Here is a 24238-nt window from a genome sequence, read left to right on the forward strand (position 1 = left end):
AATGGTATGGAACGGTTAGGGCGGAGCTGCTGGCGTTACACGATACATTCCACTGATTGGCAGACAGGAAAACATCAATGCTCATGTCAAACGAAAACAAACACCACGTTTGGTGTAAACCCCTGGCAGTCCGACTTGCAGTGGAAACGCTCACATGAATAGGCCGGACCATTCCAACCCTTCCAAACTGTACCGACCCGAACCGTTCCGCTCAGTGGAAACGAGGCATTGGTGTCCTGCTTTCAGTGGCTCAGTCAGTGACCTCTTGTTGTAGAACGGGGCCCCCCTCAGTCTCTCCCCGAAAGCCTCAAGTGATCAGCGTTGGGGAGCAGAGGGTGAGTGGATGCTCCAGTCTCCCTGCTGCAGCAGTGTAGGTGCTGTGATGTGGGCAGTGCTGTGCTGCCCCCAGGTGTCCTCACTCCCAGTCTCAGGCTTGGATCTCTGTTGGTTTGGTCTCCAGCTGGCAGGTGAATATCCAGACAGAGGTGATCTCTCTCTAACTTCCTCAGTGCTAAGAGGAAGAACTTTGTCTGGGAAGTTTAATAAAAATCCTTGCTGTTAAGGCCAGTTATAGGTTGGGACAGTTGCCATTTGTTTGCATAGTTTAAAAAAAATCCTCTCTCCTCCTCCAGTGCATATTGGGATACAGTATGTAGTTTAACCAATATAATGTAGCCATTATATGGCTGCCGTCTCAAACTACAACTCCCAGCATTCTTAGTGCTCTGCATAGAAGTCTTTGGGCTTGCTTGGCTTTAGCTTTCCCCCTGCTGGTTGGAGGATCATGGTGCAGCATAACATCAATATCACAGTAGAGTGAGAGAAGCAAATAAAGAGCAATGTTTCCTTCTCCATGTTGTTGTAGCCCAGCACATGGCTATATACGTTCAGACTTGGTGCTTACACAAGGCTGAGAACTCCCTCTGAGAACTGTACCCACCAAATTTCACAGTGCAAGCTTCCTACGTGGCCATTCATTAACCACCAGCACTGTCATGTGAGAAGTATTGTCTCCCATACCGGGATGTACCGTATTTCTCTTCACTCCTGGTATCCAAAGGTAGTGGTGAGGGTAGGAGTTAAATGAACCTCTCGATCTGACCTTCATAGACAAAGCCCTGGTTTATTTTAAGCAAAGGGCAAAGTTTGTCTTGTGTAATTCTTCCTAAGGTTTTAGGATAGGTGCTCGTTACCCACAGAAATGTTTTATCATTTTGGAAAATCTAGAACCAGGTGTTGATTGTTTCTATTGCTTTAGAGAAAAAGAGTACAGAAATAGTACCACAGCTAGAAAACTGCAATGGGTCCCAGTGCTTGCCACCTGCTCTTAGACATTTTAAGCCTTGACCATGCTAGTCGTTGAACGAAAAAAAGAAACTAAAAAGCTCAGTAGGAGCCGCTGTACTAACAATCCGATGTTAGTACATTGATCTTCCTTGCTAAGCGCTCTCAGCTATTGACTGATTGGCAGACGTTTTTTTGGTCATGCCCCTTTGACAGAATCCAGCTGAAGGATTATTTTCGACCCCCCTCTTCCTCCCTCCTCCTTCCCCCACTGCCGGACCAGTAGGAGAGCGCAGCACGCTCTGCATGTGTGCAGTAGGGAACCGGCTGTGAAGCTGCAAGGCTTCCATGCAGGGTTCCCTTACCGGCAATGGCAGCGGCAGCACCCAACAGCCGATGGAAACATTGGCTGGAGTGCCGACGCCGCTGGATTACAGGACAGGATCGTTTCCTAATATTAAAAGTCAGCAGCTACAGTATGTGTAGCTGCTGACTTTAAATTTTTGGAGGGCGGGGGAGGAAGACCGTTTTAAATGCTTTGCAAAAGCTTTTTGTTCAAACTGCTCTTGCACATGTTAAAGTCAATGTGCACTAGATCAAAGTGTACCTTTTTATATTAGGAAGTAGGAATTGTGTTTTTTTTTCGGTTCCCTTGTGAAGAATTCCTCTTATTTCCTGTCCAGTAGACATAGAAGAAAGTTAACATAAATTTCTCCAAACTGAGGGGAAATCCCCTCTTATACTGTTGTCACCAAAAGAAGTGTCCACATTGGAAGATTACTCATGTCTGACCCAAACTAGGAAAAACGATGTCCCTTAAATTGTAACCATCAAGAGGGAGCTGGAGAGTTGGAATAATCTCAATCATTAAATATCAAAAAGCTGAATGTTTTGCCCAGTCTATTCTTTTATCTCCAAATGGTGTCTATTGCTCTTCCAAAAAACAAAACAAAACCCAGGCTTGCCTAAAACATCTTCACTAGGATGAAATTGGAAGGGGGGGCTGGGTTTACCCAACTTTCATACAAGGTATTTATTATGGAGCAGTAGCAATTACTAGGATTTTCAGCTGGAGACATCATGTGCACTGAAAGCTTTGAGTGGCACTAGGAAAATCCATGGCAGGTTGTAACTTGGCTTACCCCCCAAAGGACATCGCATATATAGCAGTCTCTTATGGCTCTTTTCCACTGCATGGAACGGTTCGGCTCGCTTTTGTGCTTTTCCACTGCTGGTAGTGGTGGTGGTGTAGGAACGGTTCGGTACGGTACGGCGGCGCTTTTCCACTGCATGGAACCGAACGGTACGGCTCTTAAAAACAGTACCACCTCGATTATGGTTCCATGAGGTACCATACCCGGTACCATATCCCACAATCCTTTGCATGCAGTCACTACTAGCCACCGAGAATCCCTCCCACCCCATTGTTATCCGACCCACTTAACTTTAGTACTACTTTAGTGGAAAAGCAAACCATACCGTACCGTACCGAACTGTTCCAACACCGTACCATGCGGTACCAGCAGTGGAAAAACAAACCAGGCCAAGGAGGGCCGAGTAGAGTCGAGCCGGTACTTGCAGTGGAAAAGTGCCATTGGAGACCACATTGTTCCTTACTGTACACACTTTGCAACTGTGAGACGTTGTCAATAAGCCTCGGTTCCGACTTGCTGTGAAACGAGGAAAATCAGACAATCGTTCGCCTTTAGTTTTATCAAGATAAACAATATAATGATAATCAAACACAGCCAGATTTAGTGTTGGATTAGATCTGTCTGATCCACATAATTTAATAAGTCATGTTTGTGCAGTTCTATTTTATAGCCTGGCTATAATTTGAATGGATTCTTGGTCTGGTAGATTACATGTGAAACAAAATCTGTGTCCAGTTTGGGTTATGCATGTTCCACTTTAAAATATAGTGCATGAAGGGATCAGTAATGAAAGGGATTACCGCAACTCCTCACCAACTATAATAAGGGGCAGGGAAATTATGAGGGCTATAATAACCTTCTGTTAGTGATATAATTTATATCTGCTTTGTCTTTCCACAGAGATCCCACGTTGCTCCGGATGTAATGAGCACATTTTGGATAAATTCATCTTAAAGGTTCTGGATCGTCACTGGCATAGTGCATGCCTCAAGTGCTGTGAGTGTCAGGTGCCCTTGGCTGAACGCTGCTTTTCCCGGGCTGGGAATGTATACTGCAAAGATGACTTCTTCAAGTGAGTCCCCCTACTTTACTACTTCTCCAATGTTAGAGGGTGCTCAATGCTGCTATCCATACATGAAGCAACTCACCAGCCAAAGCACCAAAGATCTGAGCACCGACCTTGATATTTCTAACAAATGTACAAAAATACATTGAAAATTACCTTATTCTTCCAGCATACTGGACATTATCTTTATAGTCACCAAAATGAATCTATCATTGTGCCGGAAAAACTGATATAGTCTTAAAGTGACCCTGTCAGTGATATAAGGGCTGGCTTCACAACATTTTGAGGTAGTAAAGGATGTTATTTTTTTATATCATGGTGCTGTAATGGAGATGGTGGTGAAGGATCTGGGTGTTCTGGTAGATCAAAAGCTTAATAATAGCATGTAATGCCAAGCTGCAGTTTCCAAAGCGAGCATATCCACCTCACAGGTGTGGCATATGAAGATGCTGATTAGACAGCATGATTATTGCACAGGTGTGCCTTTGGCTGGTCACAATAAAAGGACACTCTAAAATGTGCAGTTTTATCACACAGCACAATGCCACAGATGTCGCAAGTTTTGAGGAAGCGTGCAATTGGCATGCTGACTGCAGGAATGTTCATCAGAGCTGTTGTCCATGAATTGAATGTTCATTTCTCTACCATAAGCCGTCTCCAAAGGCGTTTCAGAGAAATTGGCAGTACATCCAACTGGCCTCAAGTCACAACCGCAGATCACGTGTAACCACACCAGCCCAGGACCTCCACATCCAGCATCTTCACCTCCAAGATCATCTGGGACCAGCCACCCGGATGGCTGCTGTGACAATCTGTTTGCAAAACCAAAGAATTTCTGCACAAACTGTCAGAAACCATCTCAGGGAAGCTCATCTGCATGCTCGTCGTCCTCATCGTGGTTTCGAACCTGACTGTAGTCCGCCAATAATTCTGCCCCCTAAACACGCCCTTGTAAATTATCTCATGAAATGAAACTGTTTTAGTGCCCATCATATCAGTGCAGCCTCATCAGTGCCCATCAGTGCAGCTTATTAGTGCCCATCAATGCAGCTTATCAGTGCCCAACAGTGCAGCATATCAGTGCCCATTAGTGTAGCATATCAGTGCTGCCTTATAAGTGCAGCCTCATCAGGGGCCATCATTGCTGCCATATCAGTGGCCATCAGTCCCACCTCATCAGTGGCCATCAGTGCAGCCTCATTAGTGGCCATCAGTGCATCCTTATCAGTGCCCATCAATGCAGCCCATCAGTGCAGTCTTATCAGTGCCCATCAGTGCAGCCTATCAGTGCCCATTAGTGCAGCCTATCAGTGGCCATTGGTGCCCATCAGTGCATCCCCATCAGTCCATCAGTGCAGCCTCATCAGTGCCCATCAGTGCAGACTCACTAGCTCCCATCAATGCAGCCTATCAGTGCCCATCAATGCCACCTATCAATGAATGGGAATCACGGGAGGAGAGCCAGCCATATCATACAGAGAGAGGCTTTCCCGGTGTGACACAGCTTGGATCTGAAACGCTGGCTGCTTTCAAAGTCCCTCCTCCTGGACTGGCTCCTATAATAGACAGCACACTGATTTAATTTCCCGGCATTGGACCAGTGTGCTGTCTATAATAGGAGCTGGTCCAGGAGGCGGGACTTTATCTGACAGTGGTCGGTGTTAGTTCAGATTCAAGCTGTGTCACAACGGGAGATCCTCTCTCTGTCATCTGGCTGGCTTTCCTTCTGACAGTTTCCTGGCTGATCGCTTCTAACAGAAGCGGTGCAGCCTTTTTTACAGGAAATCAGAGTAGCCCGGGGGGGCAGGGAGGCCCTGTAAAAAAGTCAGAACCACTTCTGCCAGAAGCAATCAGGCAGAAAAAACATCAGCCCAGTCCACCCCTGCTCCACACTCACCCTCAGCTGATTTCCACTCGCCAAATGTGAGCAGGTGAGTGGACATTTTGAGGGCTGATATAAAGTACCAGGTAAGGACAAGATATATCTAGAAAAGGAGCAAATGGACATTTATTACCCAGATATCAAATTTTAACAGATTTTACTGATAATGTTTAAAATGCCAGACCACTTAAAACTGATAACTCAGTTAACCACTTGAAGACTGAATTGTTTCACCCTTTGCCAATACAGGCAATTTTTCAGTGCTGTCACACTTTGAATGACAATTACTCAGTCAACACTGTACCTAAATAAATTTTATATCACATTGTTTAGGTAGAGCTTTCTTTTTGTGTAATTTAACCAGTTCTGGACCACCCACCGCATATATTCTGCCGCAGGGCGGCCCAGGCTGTGCAAAATCATGTACATGTATGTGATTTTGTGCAGGGGATGTCGGGGGGCGCGAGCGCCCCGCCGGAGCGCCGCTCTTGCTGTCATTGGACACAGCACTGCCTAGGAGCACACTTAACCCCTTGATTGCCCCTGGTGTTAACCCCTTCCCTGCCAGTGTCATTTATATAATAACAGTGCATTTTTTATAGCACTGATCACTGTATTGGTGTCACTGGTCCCCAAAAAGTGCCATTACTAGTAAAAACAATAAAAAAAAGTCCACACAAAGTATCTCATAATTTTTAGACACTGTAACACTGACCATGACTGTATGGTTAGTAGTAATACACAGGATTTGCCACTATGGCTAACAGAGGGTGAAATCAGGGAAAGGCTGGATAAACTTAACACAAACAAATCCCCAGGCCCGGATGGCGTACATCCGAGAGTACTCAAGGAACTCAGTAAGGTTATATCCAGACCACTGTTCCTGATCTTTGCTGACAGTATTAGGACAGGAGATGTACCAGGGGAGTGGAGGAAAGCTAACGTGATTCCGATATTCAAAAAGGGTCAGAGGCATATCCCGGGAAATTATAGGCCTGTCAGTCTGACATCAGTAGTATGTAAACTTCTGGAGGGGATGATAAGGGACTATATCGTAGAGTTTGCTAAGGGCAACAGCATCATTAGTAGTAACCAGCATGGGTTTACAAATGGGCGTGCTTGTCAAACCAATCTCTTAACATTCTACGAGGAGGTGAGCTGTGAGCTAGATAGGGGCAGACCAGTGGATGTGGTGTACTTGGAATTCGCTAAGGCGTTCGATACAGTTCCCCATAAGCGCTTAATTTATAAAATAAGGTCTGCAGGTATCGACGGCAGGGTTTGCTCTTGGATACGGAACTGGCTAAAAGGGCGTGTCCAAAGGGTGGTAATAAACAGCGCATACTCAGACTGGTCTGAGGTAGTAAGCGGGGTCCCCCAAGGCTCAGTTCTAGGACCAACCTTGTTCAATTTATTCATAAACAGCATTGAGGATGGGATCTGTAGTTCAATATCAGTTTTTGCAGATGACACAAAATTAGGCAGGGCAATAACAGCACAGCATGAAGCAGATATCCTACAGAATGACCTGGACAAAATAACGGAGTGGGCAACGACTTGGCAAATGAGGTTTAACGTGGAGAAGTGTAAGGTTTTGCACTTGGGGACTAGCAACATAAAAGCACAATACACGTTAGGAGGGGAACCCCTGGGAGAATCAAAAATGGAGAAGGATCTGGGAGTATTGGTGGATGATAGACTAGGCAACAGCATGCAATGTCAAGCGGCAGCTGCCAAAGCCAGCAGAATATTAGCATGCATAAAGAAAGGGATGTATTCCAGAGATAAGACTATAATCCTTCCACTTTATAAAACTCTGGTCCGACCGCATCTGGAGTATGCTGTCCAGTTCTGGTCACCAGTCCTCAGAAGGGATGTGCTGGAGCTGGAGAGGGTCCAGAGAAGGGCAACTAAACTAATTAGGGGATTGGAGGACCTTGATTATGAGGAGCGTCTGCAATCGCTTGATTTATTCTCCCTGGAGAAAAGACGCCTGAGGGGGGACATGATAGCAATTTTTAAATATCTCAACGGGGATCTAGGCTTAGAAGAAAAGCTGTTCAGTCGCAGGGATTGCATGAGGACTCGGGGGCATACAATGCGATTAGAGGAGAAGCGTTTTAACCTCAGGCAACGTGGGGGGTTCTTTACTGTTAGGGCTACAAGATTGTGGAATTCTCTACCACAAGAGGTGGTTTCTGCAGGTAATATGGTGGCTTTCAAAAGACTTCTAGACGTACATCTCAAAGATCAGAACATTCAGGGCTATGTAGATGATGAGATGATTACAGCCACACACACCTACGCAGGTTGAACTGGATGGACTATTGTCTTTATTCAACCTCACCTACTATGTAACTATGTAACTATGTAACTATAACGTTTGCGCAAATAAATCAATATACACTTATTAGGATCTTTTGTACCAAAAATATGTAGCAAAATACATGTTGGCCTAAACTGATGAAAAAATTTGATTTTTTACATTTTTTTATTGGGTATGTTTTATAGCAGAAAGTAAAACATATTGTTTTTTTTTTTCAAAATTTTGGTTCTTTTTTTGTTTATAGCGCAAAAAATAAAAACCGCAGAGGTGATCAAATACCACCAGAAGAAAGCTCTATTTGTGGGAAAAACAGACATCAATTTTATTTGGGTACAGCATCGCACGACCGCGCAATTGTCAGGTAAAGCAACGCAGTGCCGTATCGCATAAAATGGCCTGGTCAGGAAGGGGGTAAAACCACTACTGTTTTTTAACTTTTTACTATAAAAAGGAAAAAAATACTAAACATTTTGAAAAAAATAAATTTTTCTTAGTTTCTGTTATAAAATTTTGCATATTTTGCACCTTTTGCAAACTTTGCACCTTTTTTCATAAATGTGGGCCAAAATGTATTCTGCTACATTTCTTTGGTAAAAAAAAAAAATAAAACAAATGAATGCACATTGTATAGTTTGTGTGAAAGGTATAGAGTCTACAAACAACTGCAAGTGAATGGGGGGAGTCCAAGGGGTTACAGCAGATGGTGGGGAGGTGATTTTTGAAGGGAGAGGAAGCCATGGCAGTGTAAAGGAACCCTGCACCTGAAATCACCCTGAAAAGAATGCACAATATACATGCTATGCATTTTCTCCGAAAAGCCAAGTCTGAGAGCAGTGACATAATCACATCTATAGAAGAGTGATTTAGTTGTGTCATACCAGAAAAGAAAGAATATTATGACAATTTCATAAGTGTGTGAAAGAGTGAAATCTGTTTTGATATAACGGGGGCTGTTTGATTTGTGAAAAACTTTGCATGTCTTTATGAAAAACCAAAAACAAAATAATATTCTAAGAAGTAACATTTTGGGCTGTTCCCATTTGCGAGAAGTCAATCTAATGATTAACTTGCCATGAATGGCCTTGTTGGAAAACATTTGTTTGATCAGCTCTGCAGCCAATCTTCTGCAGTGCTGATCAGTGTCAGCGGAGAAGCCTCCTCTGTCATTATACAGCAGGGATCTTCAAACTACGGCTCTCCAGCTGTTGCAGAACTACATGTCCCATGAGGCATTGTAAAACTCTGACATTCACAGACATGACTAGGCATGATGGGAATTGTAGTTCCTGAACAACTGGAGAGCGAAAGTTTGAAGACCCCTGGTACACAGTAACACAGCAGAGGGGATTCCTCTAATGAGCTCACTTGTGTGGATGGGGGAATCCGTTCAGTTTTTTCAATCAGTCCACTGGCTGAATTAAAACAACTGACCCATACATACTCAACTTTAGACTAACACCCACCTTTTAAATGCTGCCACTCCCACTACCCCCCACCCCCCATTGCACTTCATACAGTTAAGCACAGATCCCAGTTTACAGTGCCTTAAAAAAGTATTCATACCCCTTGAAATTTTCCACATGTATTTGGTTACAACCAAATATGTAAATGTATTTTATTGGTATTTTATGTGATAGACCAACACAAAGTGGCACATAATTGTGAAGTGGAAGGAAAATGATAAATGGTTTTAATTTTTTTTTTTTTCAAATATCTGAAAAGTGTGGTGTGCATTTGTACTCAGCCCCCCTGAGTCAATACTTTATAGAACCACCTTTTTGCTGCAATTAAAGCTGCAAGTCTTTTTGGGTATATCTCTACCAGCTTTGCACACCTACAGAGTGACATTTTTGCCCATTCTTCATTGCAAAATAGCTCAAGCTCTGTCAGATTGGATGGAGAGTGTCTGTGAACAGCAATTTTCAAGACTTGCCACAGATTCTCAATCGGATTTAGGTCTGGACTTTGACTGGGCCATTCTAACACATGAATTTATCTAAAACATTCCATTGTAGCTCTGGCTGTATGTTTAGAGTCAATGTCCTGCTGGAAGGTGAACCTCCACCCCAGTCTCAAGTTTTTTTGCAGACCCTAACAGGTTTTCTTCTAAGAGTTCCCTTTATTTGGCTCCATCCATATTCCCATCAATTCTGACCAGCTTCCCTGTCTCTGCTGAAGAAAAGCATCCCCACAACAGGATGCTGCCACCACCATGTTTCATGGTGAAGATGGTGTGTTCAGGGTGATGTGCAGTGTTCGTTATCTGCCACACATAGTGCTTTGGTTTCATGGTGAAGATGGTGTGTTCAGGGTGATGTGCAGTGTTCGTTATCTGCCACACATAGTGCTTTGCTTTTAGGCCAAAAAGTTAAATTTTGGTCTCATCTAACCAGAGCACCTTCTTCCACATGTTTGCTGTGTTCCCACATGGCTTCTGAAAACTGCAAACTGGACTTCTTTTGGCTTTCTTTCAACAATGGCTTTCTTCTTGCCACTCTTCCATAAAGGCCAGATTTGTGGAGTGCATGACTAATAGTTGTCCTGTGGACAGATTCTCCTTCCTGAGCTTTGGATCTCTGCAGCTCCTCCAGAGTTACCATGGCCCTCTTGGCTGTTTCTCTGATTAATGCTCTCCCTGCCCAGTCTGTTAGTTTAGGTGGTTGGCCATGTCTTGATAGGTTTGCAGTTGTGCCATACTCTTTCCATTTTCGGATGATGGATTGAGCAGTGCTCCGTGAGATATTCAAAGCTTGGGATATTTTTTTATAACCTAACCCTGCTTTAAACTTCCCACAACTTTATCCCTGACCTGTCTGGTGTGTTCCTTGGCCTTCATGATGCTGTTTGTTGAGGGCTTCACAGAACAGCTGTATTTATGCTGAGAATAAATTACACACACGTGGACTCTATTTACTAATTAGGTGATTTCTTAAGGCAGTTGGTTCCATTAGATTTTATTTAGAGGTATCAGAGTAAGGCCCCTTTCACACAAGCGGACCGTTCAGATCCGCCTAACCGTTTTTCAGGCAGATCTGAACGGATGCCCCATGCATCTCTATGGGGCATCGAATGTCATCCGTCAAATCCGTACGGATGGAAACCCTATTTTCCATCCGTCTGGCGGATCGGATCGTATGAGAACGGACAGACAGTCCGTTCTCATCAGATTCCCCCATAGAGAAGAATGGGGACCTGACAGCTCTGTCTCCGCACACAGCTACCATACGCCTGCTCAGCGGGGGATCGGCGGATCCATCCCCCGCTGAGAAAAATGGAGTCCGCCGACGGACTACCGTGTGTGAAAGGGGCCTAAAGGGGGCTGAATACAAATGCACACCACACTTTTCAGGTATTTATTTGTAAAAAGTTTGAAAAACAATTTATCATGTTTCTTCCACTTTACAATTATGTGCTATTTTGTGCTGGTCTATCACATAAAATCCCAATAAAATACATTTAAATTTTTGGTTGTAACATGACAAATGTGGAAAATTTTAAGGGGTATGAATACTTTTTCAGGGCACTGTAAATTCTTTTTTTTGGCTCATTTTTCTTTGACAAGATAGCAAAGCCCTGGCTCCTGCAGAAGGCTAATATCAAGTCAAATTCAGGTACTTACACTACTTACATTAAAAAAAAAAAAAATCATGATTTAATATTAAATATGGAGCCACATAAATGTGTGGCTTTTATTGAGTAGCTTTAATAACAGTGCAACTAAATCAAAATGAAAAAACTGGTAGAACGGGTTCAGAAAATGTCAATTTAGGGAGGCATGTCCACTTGATGTATAATTAACTCTAACCCCAATATAATGGTCCTGACTATTAAACTTGGCTCCCGTCTCTGAATCCTTCTTGAAATTCTAAGCAGCGTGACTGTGCTGGCTTCCAGCTATCTCTCTTGACTTCCAAGGATAAAGGCTGCATTGCTGGGATTGCATTTTCAAGGCTGTACTTAATAAGTTCCATGACTCACAAATATAGCCTATCAGGGTATATAACACAAATATCCGATTTATACAAGACAGCTATCTGAGGCTCCACGACAGCGATTGTGGAGGTTAGGGTGACCATTGGGGGGGAGGGGCGCCAGTGGAGAATGTTTGGTGAAGATTGCATTAAATATTCTGTGTCATAGGGCACAGCTGGGCTTTAACTGATCTTGTGAACTGTGCCATTCAATGTTCTGTCTTTGTATGTGGGTGAAAGGCTGAGACTCCCAATAGAATGTTTTTTTCTTTAATCCATAACTTCCATATTAGAGATGAGCAACTGTAGGGTAGAGTTAGAATTTACTTTTGTTCATTGTGTTTGGCTTTAGCATATAGCTATATTTTAGGAGTTCTAAAACATCAGGAAACTGATATCTGGGAATTTTACATCACTGTGTTCTTGGCTTCAATTATGTAACATCCAGGGGCATTGCAAAATCCTGGAACCCAGGGCACATATCTCAGGTCTTCTATTGGGTGCCCCTAGGTCTCCTTTTAATGCAGGTAGATTACTCATTCCATGCATTATACAGTTTTGAAACATTGTATATTTTAACTTTCCAATCCATCTATTATTTAAGTTGTTATCATAATGCAATATTACTGTTTTACTAGTCCAATTTATTGTAGTTCAGTTTAAAAAAAAAAACGTATTTGTTAAGGCAGCATTAAACCCCAAAAAAAGAAACTATTCATATATTGCAGTTTAATAATTTTTAGATGTGATGGTTGCATTCATTTTCTTTTTTAGACTTGCATTCTTCTATTTTCAGCTGGTGATCTGGCCACTAAAGCTGGATACACACTATACAACTTTTGCTGTTAGATTTCCTTTAGATTTACCTTCAACTATGTAGTGCAAGGGCCTGGCTGATTGCATACAAATTTAAAATGTTTAGGTTTGACCTCATATTATATGATTTTGGTAAATCTAAAGGAAAAAATCTAATAGAAATTGTGTAGTGTGTATCCAGCTTTAAGCCTTGTACACACCCGTCGAAATTCGGCAGGGAATTTTCTTCCGGCCAAAAAAAATCTGGTGTGCAGGCTATAAAATTGTTGTCCTCCGTCAAAACACGTCCGATTTTTGTGCAGTCAGTACAGATTTCGACAGGGAAAAATCTTATGAGCAAGACTGGGCATGCTCAGAGAAGAAAGAACACAAAGAAAGCAAACCAACACATGACATCACTTCTGAAGTAGAATTTTGTCAGGCGAGAAAATTTGTGTGCAGTCTAGGCACATTCCAACCAACAAAACACAACTCTGGACAAAAGATGGGCGATCGGTCGGCCGATAATCGTTGCGTGTGTACTAGGCTTAAGTCTGTTGTTTTTCAAAAGAACAAGCTCTATTCCAGATGTATCAGTTTATGACATTGAGACAAACCATTTAATGCTGACAGGGGTGCTTACAATGATCACCGCATGCGCGCTCTTTTTTCAAGTGTAGGATTAAAGGACACATCTAGTTATTGGTACTCTGCAAAATTTTACATTTTTGGTTTATGGGTTTAATACCACTTTATATTTGACCCAAAGTTGTCATCGTATCTTGTTGGCACTTCAACATGCTGTGTGCCCAGACAGAGTCTTATATATCATACAGTGTGAGTGAAGAACTTCCTGAAATATTAGTTAGCAACCTATAAAATTCAGATCTGCATCGGCAGATAAAAGATGGAGAACAAGAGTTTGAATATCATCAGTTTATTTATTTATTACAGGTACCTATATAGCGCCGTCAGTTTACATATATATTGTATATTTGTATCAGTATCTGCTCTCAAGGAGCTTACACTCTAAGATCCCTAACTCACATTCATATACACATACTTGTGTGGGAGGAAACCCATACCGGCACAGGGAGAACATGCAAAATCTATGCAGGTATTGCCATGCTTGGGATTTGAACCAGTGACCCTAGTGCTGCCAGGCAAAAGTGCTACCCACTTAGTCACCGTGCTGCCCACCAAAACTCTTTACACTGAACCTGAACTAAAAAGTGAAGATTTGCTATGGTATCGGGAACATCTGGTGATGTCAAGCCTTAGTTAAGTTATTTATTAGCACATGGGACAGTACTTACACTCAATGTGAATTATAGCTTGTGCTGCTGACTAGTCCCCCACCCATTCATTTGCCCACTGCTTGCCTTTTTGTTTGGGTATTAGCTTCCAGAATTCAGTTAAGCTGGTGTAGCGCCAACACCGAAGGAGCTGCTTGAGTATTTTAGGTTCTGTGCTCTGCCTCTCAACCACAAGAACAGCCTCGGCCCCACTGGGGCACCTAATAGATAACTAAACAATACAAAAAAGTGCGTTCAGCTGCAAATGTGTGAAATCAAAAAACTGCTTCATTCATAAACTCCTTGAATAATGGGGAGAAAAAGAATTTGTAAATTAAGATGCGCTGTTTTTGACTGAGATATTATCCTAAAAGTGATTAGGTAACAGATGCAATAAAAATGTCCAAAAACAAAAAATCAAACAATAGTGAATGTTCCAATGGCAAAGTGTCACTAGATAAGTGAAGCTCTTGTTGCCTAGAATGGTGTAACAAGTGAATTACATCAAAAATACATTTTTAAACGCTTCATAGCCTTTATATTCACATCTGCTAAGGTTGCAATCGCTCGTTCATGGCGCACTCCTGTAGTGCTGATTGAGCTACTCAAAGCCAAGCTGACCTGGATCATGATAAATGAACGGATGGTAGCGTTACTTAATGATAAGATGCGGTTATTTGACAAGACCTGGGACCCTTGGCTCAGATATTTGGCCAGCCCCCCTTAGGAGGGGAATGCCGTTGTCCCCTCGGACCATAGGACTTGAGAGTGTACCCCGACTGGGGGATAAGTACCTGGATGCCGACCCTTCCCGCCGCTACTGTTCCCTTTTCCCACTACTTCCCTGCTACCTTTTTCAATTTTTCGTGGTACCTGGATTCCTCCTTCCTTTCTTTTCCTTTTCCTTCTCTTTTCTTTTCCCCCGTTTTTCTCGTTTTATAATGTCTTTTCTTCACTTCCAGTGCAATGACAGTTGGCAAATGCCTCCCCAAGTCAAGTGTGCGATAATGGGGTTGGGGGCCGCCTCCCTCCTGGGGCGCAGTGTGTTCCCGTAGGGGCGCCGGGGGGGGGGGGGGGTCGGGGCCCGGGCCAACCGACCTTCAGTGTAGAAGATTGGAGGCTCTATTTATGCCTCGGCTTTAGTCACTATCCTACTGTTTACGTAGTTTTTTTATTTAGATATATATATTTATATATTTTTCTAATTTATGTTCTGAAGATGCTATACGACTCCTTACATATATGGCTGAGCCTTGTTGGCACATTTTGCACTGTTATAACTTTTTTCACGAAAACGTAATAAAAATATTGAAAATTAAAAATAATTTTTTTGTGAATAAGTAGCCACGGTCTGTTCACAAAAAATGACAAATAATGAAAGGTGCAAAAAGTTCATAAATAGTCCAGTGCTCCACAATGTTTAGTGAAAAGATGATGCTCCAACTTTCCCACATACAAATACAACAAACTGTAGTGCAGCTGAAATAATCCACAATGGAAAGTGTGTCACCGCTGTGCTCTATATGTGAATATTGTCCACTTACCAAATCAAATGATCCCACCAAGAGATCGTATGCGTGTAAGTGGAAGCGCTTTTGAAGACAAGTGTTCAGCCAGCTCCAGGGAATGTATCCAGGCTTATGGTGCTCCTTAATCTCATAAATCACATCATGTGGTTATAAAAGATAATGGAAGACGCTCATAGTGCATTAATGTGTATAAAGCTGGTTTATTAAATAAAAATTGCACTTACATCAAAGACAATTAATTTGAGCGATATGGAATAAAATCTTGCACGGCCGCCTGCAGTGCGGTCAACGCTAGTGGACGTCACTTTGCTAACTCCAATCCAACGCGTTTCCTCTCAGAAGGCATCAACTAGGATGAAGGCTCAGCGGAGCTAGCAAAGCGACACCAACTAGCATGGACCATACTGTAGGCGGCCCCGCATTTTATCCTATATCGCTCAAATTCATTGTCCTTGATGTAAGTGCAATTTTTATTTAATAAACCAGCTTTATACGCATTATTGCACCATGGGCATCTTCCATTGCTTTTTATAACCACATGATGTGATTAGCGAGCACCATAAGCCCAGATACATTCCCTGGAGCTGGCTGACCACTTGTCTTCAGAGGCGCTTCCACTCACACGCATATGAACTCTTGGTGGGATCATTTGATTTGGTAAGCGGACAATTTTCACATATAGAGCACAGCGGTGACACTTTCCATTGTGGATTATTTCATCTGCACTACAGTATTTGTATGTGGGAAAGTTGGAGCATCATCTTTTCACTAAGCACATTGAATTGTGGAGCACTGGACTATTTATGAACTTTTTGCACCATTCATTATTTGTCATTTTTTGTGAACAGACTGTGGCTACATATTCACAAAAAAAATATTTTTGATGTAATTCTCTTGTTATACCGTTCTAGGCAACAAGGCCTTCACTTATCTAGTGACACTTTACCATTTGAACATTTGCTATTGTTTGATTTTGCTTATTGCACATTGTTCATTGCATCTGTTACTTAATCACTTTTAGGATAATATCTCAGTCAAAAACCGCGCATCTTATTTATTTTACACCTGATAGATAATGTCACTGCAGCCCAACAGTAAATAGACACAAATGGTAGTTGACCAGAAAGTATCTTTACTAAGTGGCTTTGGGCATAGAGCAACAGTAATAACGACACTGAGTAATGAACGTGAAAACTCTTATATAAACAGTATAAGTATTAAGGCACAGGCAAGTTATAAAGGTAACTCAGTTTAACCATAAATGGCTCAGGTATAGCCTATTCAATTTACATAAAGGGGGAACAGAGGTGGCTTGATATAGGCCAGTCTGTCTTCCTGAAATCACAAGTCTGGTCTTTATAAACATAACACTATATGCAACAATATTAGCTTTAATATGGAGGTTAGAGTTCCTCCAAAATGAGTGTAAGTGCTACTGAGTTCCTGAGTATACAGAGCAGAGACGAGGAAGTCTACACAGTGGATATGTCCAGTATCTTCAGCAAGCTCTTTGTTGGTGCACTTTTGGTATTCTGTTTAGCAGGGTGGAACAAGAGTGTACTATAGAGCTCTGAAGCAGAATGTAAACTGTTTCTGTCTTCCAGGCGGAGGGTGAGTACAACACAGTGTTCTACTGTTGTAGGCAAGATAGACAATGTTGTCTGCATGCAGAGTATCTGTACGATGGGCAAGTGCCCACTCACCAATCCTGCGACCAAGGGAGATGTCCTGGCAGGCAGGTTCTTCAGGTTGCCTGACTTGCTACCCTACCACCGGAACACATTCAGGAATGCACCTGGGGATGCACCCGAGGTCCCCCACTGGTGGGATGTCTGTGACCAGCCATTGAGCTGTGGCAGGAACAGGCACAAAGAGCACCCCTCTCTAGTGTCCAGTCTTCTCCTCCAGCTCTTAGGCAGCCTCCAGGGATCTTTTTCTTCTCTCCTCTCTGGCATGCTGGGGTGTGTAGACTGCCCCCAGGAGATTACATTGGGGCTGCCTGTGTTGGGGACTACATGTCCCAAGCTGCTTTGTTCCTGGAGGTCCTCCCTGGTGATTGCCTCTCCTCCTCCTGCCAATAAGGAAGCAGTAGAGGGAGCAGAGTGGGTGGCTAGGTCCCTGTGAGTGCCGCTCGCTCACTGTACAGTGTGAGGAAAGGGAGGGGGAGAAATCACCCACAGCTGCTGATAAGCATGGTTGATGAGGAACCCTCCACCAGGACTTGGTATTCTGACAGCTGCTCCTGCTGCTGCCAGAATATAAAGTTTAACAGCTGCTGATAAACAAAAGTTTTCCAGTCAATCTAACAATCGACTATATCCGGTCTCTGCTGAATCAGTCGAATTTTGATCTGTCTATGCCCAGATTTACTCTCTGAGTTCAATGTCTGTTAAAGATGTGTCCAATCATGTCAAACCATGTCAAAGCTGTCATTTTGCTTGAGTGGGCTGAAAGAAGAAAGGAAAATCTGGTTTCTATAACTAAATAGACATTTTAATTTCAGAAACTTGAGATACACTTGATCCTGTAAATGTCATTATCTCTACAGTCTCCTTTTAAATTATGGGGTGGGATCCAACCAGACTGTATACACATACCATTTGGCATCGCTGGCTGGGCAATATGATTTTCTCTTAATTGGTGTAAATGTTTTGCAGATGGCCTCCAGCCAGATCTACCCTACACTAAGTGAAAGTATTTGATTAATTGTTTGGAATGCTCTGTTATTTGTTTGCCCTTTGGTGTAATGGGTTAACACTTCTCAGGGGACAAATCTGCATGGATTTTAAGATATTGTATTACTCTGGTTGTCTCTGTTAAGTGTCTCTTTTAAAGTGATTTGCTCTAGGATATTCTTGTGGTGCAGAGAATAAAGGCCATATGGGCAAATAGCCAGTTCACAATACAAACCTTAACATTACTATTGGGACTTGAGTTCAGTTGACAATCTGTGTTGCACCTTTGGTTGTATGATGCAATAGAACTTTTTACAGGACACTTTGTTTTGTATACCAGTAATGGTGGGCACTCATGGGAAGTTTTTTCATTCAACCCAGAGGACTGAACAAAAAAGAAATGTACAGATTGCCGTACTAATACGTCCGATGTTATGGGGGGTGATCTTCTTGGGATCTTCTTAGGACCCAATTTTAATATTTGATTCACATATTATATCACCAATATATTATTTTTTACTAGGTTTTTTATTTTTGCGCAACACTATTTTACATTTAACATTTTTTTCTTTTATTATTTTTTCTATATCTGATATCATTAATGTGTATTTTTATATTCTTTTGTAATCTTCATACTCCTTGCATGATACAATTTTATGGCAGTATCAGGTTTCTGTTTAACAGGAAGGTGGAGGATTGTAGTGTTTAAGCCTAAAGTGGATGTAAACCCCATTCATGAAATTTGACCTGGGCATATATATCTGTAGTGTTTACTTATCTCTCGCCAAAGCCCTAAGCCCTGTGTCTTTCAGCTGCTCCATTCCTCTGTTATTAGCATAACTTCTGACAAGTTCTCCAACACAGGAGAAAAAAGCAGCTGGAAATTTGTGTCAGGGTGGGTGCATGGAGATAGATTAGCAGGGAGCTTTTCTATTGAAAGCACAGCTCTACATGTTTCTTCCACACCCAGTGCTGGAACAGGAAGAAATTCTAATACAATGTTCATTTTCTAAACAGTGAAGAAAGCTGAAGACATCAAATATACAAATACAACTTCCATAGGGAGATTTGTTTCATCTGTGTATCATCTAAGGCTGTTCACTTCCCTGGGTATATGTGAGGGTTTACATCCACTTTAACAATGCTGTAATTTAGCCTTATTATTAGTCCTTCTTAACATTTTTATCCCCTCATTAGAATATAATTTTATTTTGCTGGTGTGGGCTGTGTACCACTGGTGGTACTAGGCCCTTCTAAAATTGGATCTCAGTAACGTTTGGGATTTAAAGTATGTGCAGAAATATATTTTGCAAGAACACAAACACATACTGTAGACCCCTAGGGATTCATTTACCAAAGGTAAACAGGCTGTTCACTTAGTAAGGGAATCTTCACCTTGGATGGGAATTTCCCTTAGTTTACTGAAGTCCTGCTGACTTCCATCAACAAATAATATCAAAATACTTTCTCTTTCCCTTCAAGTGTTTGGGAATACTTTGCATTTACTAAGCTTAGGGAAAATGCCCCAGCAAAATCAAAGGCCAATTTGCTTTTGGTAAATCAACCCCAACGTGTATTTTTAATAGAATACTTGGCCATTTTGGTGATGTTCACATCCTTAATTGAGGGGGTTTCTCACGAAGGTTAAAGTGGCCATGTTGTTGATGGCAACATCCTTATTGGACACAGTCCCTCACAAAGGATAAAGTAGCAATGTTGATGATGGCAACATCCTTAACAGACAGGGTCCCTCTCAACAAATACACACACACACTCTCTCTAGAGGAGGGAAAACTCCCCCATAATCATGATCCAATTTGCTCCAGCGGGGAAAAAAAATCCTCCCTAATTCCCCAGAAGGCAATTGGATATTCCCTGGATTAACTACCACTAGTAACAATAACTATAAATACAGTAAAACCTTGGATTGCGAGCATAATTCGTTCCGGAAACATGCTTGTAATCCAAAGCACTCTTATATCAAAGCAAATTTCCCCATAAGAAATAATGGAAACAGATGATTTGTTCCACAACCATTTATTCATTAAACCTTCAGTTTATAGTCCATATAAAAAGATTATAGCAATGTGATAGGTTGTGTAACCATAAAATGTCCATCCACAAATAGCCGCTTCCACAAGGGGATTAGAAGCAAAATCCGGCAGGAGCTACAGAGTATCAAAGAGAAGAGAGGCGCCTCAAAGTGTAGCAATATGGTTACATTTAATGAAGGTACAATATTTAGCAACTCACATGATTGATGAATAAAACAGGCACATCTAAGTATGCAGGCATCCGGGGTAAAGCTGTCAACATAGACTATCTTCTGCACCGCCGGCTGCCAGTCTGTAATCCTGACCGGGAAGACCACCCTGGAGTAAAGCGATCTGAAAGCGAGGGGCAGCATGGAAGGGATGACGTAGATGGCGGTGTGGAGGATGGTCTATGTGGACAGCTTTACCCCTGATGCCTGCATACTTAGATGTGCCTATTCCAATCATCAACCATGTGAGTTGCTAAATGTTGTACCTTCATTAAATTTAACCATATTGCTACACTTAAGAGGTGCCTCTTTTCTCTTTTATACTCAGCTGTGACTTGGGGTTACTTGTATATCAAGACATCGCTTGTATATCAAGTCAAAATTTATTTGAAAATTTTGCTTGTCTTGCAAAGCGCTCTTAAACCAAGTTACTCTCAAACCAAGGTTTTACTGTATAGGTATCCAGTTATATTTTGTTCATTTAGGAAATATTCCTTTTAAAAAACAATCTACTGAGCTGGCCAGAACCAGCTCTTGAGGGAGTCTATTCCACAATTTTACAGCTCTTACTGTGAAGAAGACTTTTTGTATTGGGAGGTTAAATCGCTTTTACTCTAGATGGAAAAAGTGCCCCTTGTCCTTTTTGATGACTTTAAAGCAAATAATCCTACACCACAAGCTCACTATATGGACCACTCATGTATTTATACATGTTGATCATATCCCCCTTGATCTATTCTTCTCAAGAGATGATAAATTCAGTTCCTCTAATCTTTCCTCATAGCTGAGCTCATTCGTGCCTCTTATCAGTTTGGTTGCCCTTCTCTGCACTTTTGTCAATTCTATGATATCCTTTTTCTGAATTAGTGCCCAAAACTGAACTGCATATTCTAGATGATATCTTACTAATGATTTGTATTTTGCTTCCTTTAGAAAATGCAGCTTGGCATTGCATGCTAATATTAGGTCGTCTATGATCTACTAGAACACCCAGATCCTTCTCCACCATTGATTCCACCAGTTGTACTCCCCCTAGTATGTATGATGCATGGATATTCTTAGCCTCCAAGTGCATAACCTTACATTTATCAACATTAAACTTAATTTGCCACATAGTCGCCCAATTAAACAGTGCATTGTGGTCAGCTTGTAAGTTGAAGACATCCTTACAGGCTGTTATTCCACTGCATAGCTTGGTGTCATCTGCAAAGACTGAAATGTTCATTTTAATACCAAACTCTATATCATTTATAAATATTTAAAAGCAATACATTTTTAAAAGTAAGGGTCCCAACACTGAACCTTGGGGTACACCACTAATAAAGTTAAACCATTCAGAGTAAGAATCATTAACCACTACTCTCTGCATTTGGTCTTTTAGCCAGTTTTCTACCCACTTACAAACTAAAATTTCCAAGCTGTAGAGCTTTTAGACTTTAGCTTACACATTAGCTGTGTGTGTGGGGAACTGTGACAAACGCTTTTGCAAAATCCAAGTAAACTACGTCCACAGCCACTACTTTGTCTAAGGTTTTACTTACCTCCTCATAAAATGAAATCAGATTTGTTTGACAACTTCTGTCTTTTATAAATCCATGCTGAATTTAGCTTAAAATATTTTTTTTTCTATCAAAAACCCATCTATTTGGTCTTTTAATAAACTCTCCAGTATCTTCCCAACAATTGAAGTTAAACCAAACAGCCTGCAGTTACTTGGTATTGGTACTTTGATCCCATTTGAGATATAAGCACCACACTGGTCTTACGCCAATACAGTAGTACTACGCCAGTGATTAGAGTCCCTAAAAATTAGAACCAATGGCTTTGAAATAACAGAGCTCAGTTTTTTTTAGGACATGTGGGTGTATGCCATCTTGTCCAGTTGCTTTATTCTACCTTACTCTTTGTAAATATTTCTGTGTTATATGACTGTTGCTACCCCACTGTCCTAGTGGTCACTCTGTGCTGCCAATGAACTACCCATGCACCTGGCTCTGCTCCTGGTTCTTCCTAAGATATTGGTCCAATTGCTACTACCTAGCTTCTGGCTTTTCTTTTCAGTTGATCATTTATAAAATTTTCCTTCTCCTTGTCCCCCGTTGCCACCTCTAGTTTATTTTGTAAGGGATCTACGTGCTCAGACCTGACCTTTTTACTGTTAATACATTTGAAGAATTTTTTGGGGTTTGTCTTACCTTCTTTTGCAACCTGTTGTTCGTTTTGAATTTTTGTGGCCTTTATTTTGATTTTTTATGTTGTGTTATATTATTTGTAACATTTAAGTGATGATAGTGTTTCTTCATGTTTAACATTTTTAAATACTCTTTTCTTATTAATTATAGCTTTTTTTTTTTAAAAACTTTGGCAGTGAGACACAAAGGTTTTATTTTTATCCTTTTGAACATATTGTCTGTGGGAATATATTTTACTGTGTGTTGGCAGACAGTTGTTTTGAAGCATTCCCATATTTGTTCTGTGTTCTTCGATGACAATATTCCCTCCCAGTTTTAGTCTTGGAGAGCAGGCCTCCGAGAAAATTTGCTCTCTTAAAGTGGCCATGTTGGGGTTGGCAACATTCTTAAATGAGAAGTATAGCCAAAGCTCTTTTGGTTATACTTCTCCTATTGGTCACAGGAATGCACTTCTTTCTGGACTCCTGTGACCCATTTTTAGCTGACACTGAACTAAATTCCACTGTCAGCTGATATCACTCTGCCGGCCCAGGTTCCTGGATCGATCCCGACTTTATTTTCAGTATCCACCCAGAAGCCTAACCGGCAACTGGCTCTGCCTCTCAGCGAATTGCTAGCTGCTCCCACCCCCTCCACACCCCAGCACTCCAGTAAGCGCCGGAGGGGCAGAGCAGAGAGCCAGTGACTGATAGTCACTGGCTCTCTGCAGGGTGAGGACCGAGAGCTGAGTGATCGGCAAGCTTTGAAGAGGAACAGGAGTTAATTTTGGAATTAGCAATAGCCTGAAAGAACACACGTCCTTAGAGAAAGTAGAGTACTTGCCATTTTGGAATGTGGGGGATGCAGAAAATATTGTTTGTGGTTGAAATTTTGAATAAGACAGTAGGTGAAGTAGAATGTAGTACAGCTAAAGCAGTGTTGTAGCCATGTAGGTGGGAACTTTTCATGCTTCGGGATTTACATTAGGAAGGTTGCGATGATGCTATACAGTATGACTGGCCAGAGCTTGGGAAACACTAGTCTGATCTAATACTGTCTGAATTTTTCCGCTTACTAGTTTACAGCATAAATGTCTTTATAGGTCAGAGGTGATCTTTAGGTTCAGAAAATAAAATCAAATGGATGCGTGATAGCATTTATTTATTTATTATATGCATTTTGAACTGACAATTTGCACAGTGCTTAACATACTGTGCATCTACATCAGTGACTGCCCTTGAGGAGCTTACAATCAGAGGTCCATATCTCACATAAATGCATACACACACATACTAAGACAAATTTAGACAGGAGTCAATTAACCCACCAGCAAGTCTTTGAACTGTAGGATGAAAAAGTCGTATCTGGAGGAAACCCAGGCAAGCACAGGAAGAATATGCAAACTCTTTGCAGATAGTTTCCTGACCAAGATCTCAACTGAGGAACCAATACCGCATGGCAGATGTACTAAACACCAAGCCACTGTACTCCACATGCTATAAAATCATGTTTTCAATGGGACTGATACTAGCATGTTTACTGACTATTGGTACTTAATAATTCAGCATACCGACTATACCTGCCCAGTGTTACAGCTTAATTTCTGTCTTTTCCAGGAGATTTGGCACCAAGTGTACAGCATGTCAGCAAGGAATCCCCCCAACTCAAGTGGTACGGAAAGCCCAGGACTTTGTATATCACCTGCACTGCTTTTCCTGTATAATTTGTAGTCGACAACTGGCTACTGGTGATGAGTTCTACCTCATGGAGGATGGTCGGCTGGTTTGCAAAGAGGACTATGAGACTGCAAAGCAGAATGGTGAGGAC

At 41.8% G+C, this 24238-nt stretch overlaps 1 protein-coding gene across 1 annotated transcript in view; it reads left to right on the forward strand.

Annotated features, from left to right (window-relative positions):
- LHX4 (LIM homeobox 4) overlaps window positions 1-24238 on the forward strand; it is a 110910-nt gene that overhangs the window by 57588 nt on the left and 29084 nt on the right. Inside the window, exons 2-3 of the mRNA XM_082265271.1 lie at window positions 3339-3510; window positions 24028-24230. Of these exons, the coding sequence (XP_082121397.1) occupies window positions 3339-3510; window positions 24028-24230 (375 nt within the window). The remainder of the gene's footprint in view (window positions 1-3338; window positions 3511-24027; window positions 24231-24238) is intronic.

Source organism: Pelophylax lessonae (assembly GCF_965119305.1).
Source record: "Pelophylax lessonae genome assembly, chromosome: 8".
Classification (NCBI taxonomy): Eukaryota; Metazoa; Chordata; class Amphibia; order Anura; family Ranidae; genus Pelophylax; species Pelophylax lessonae.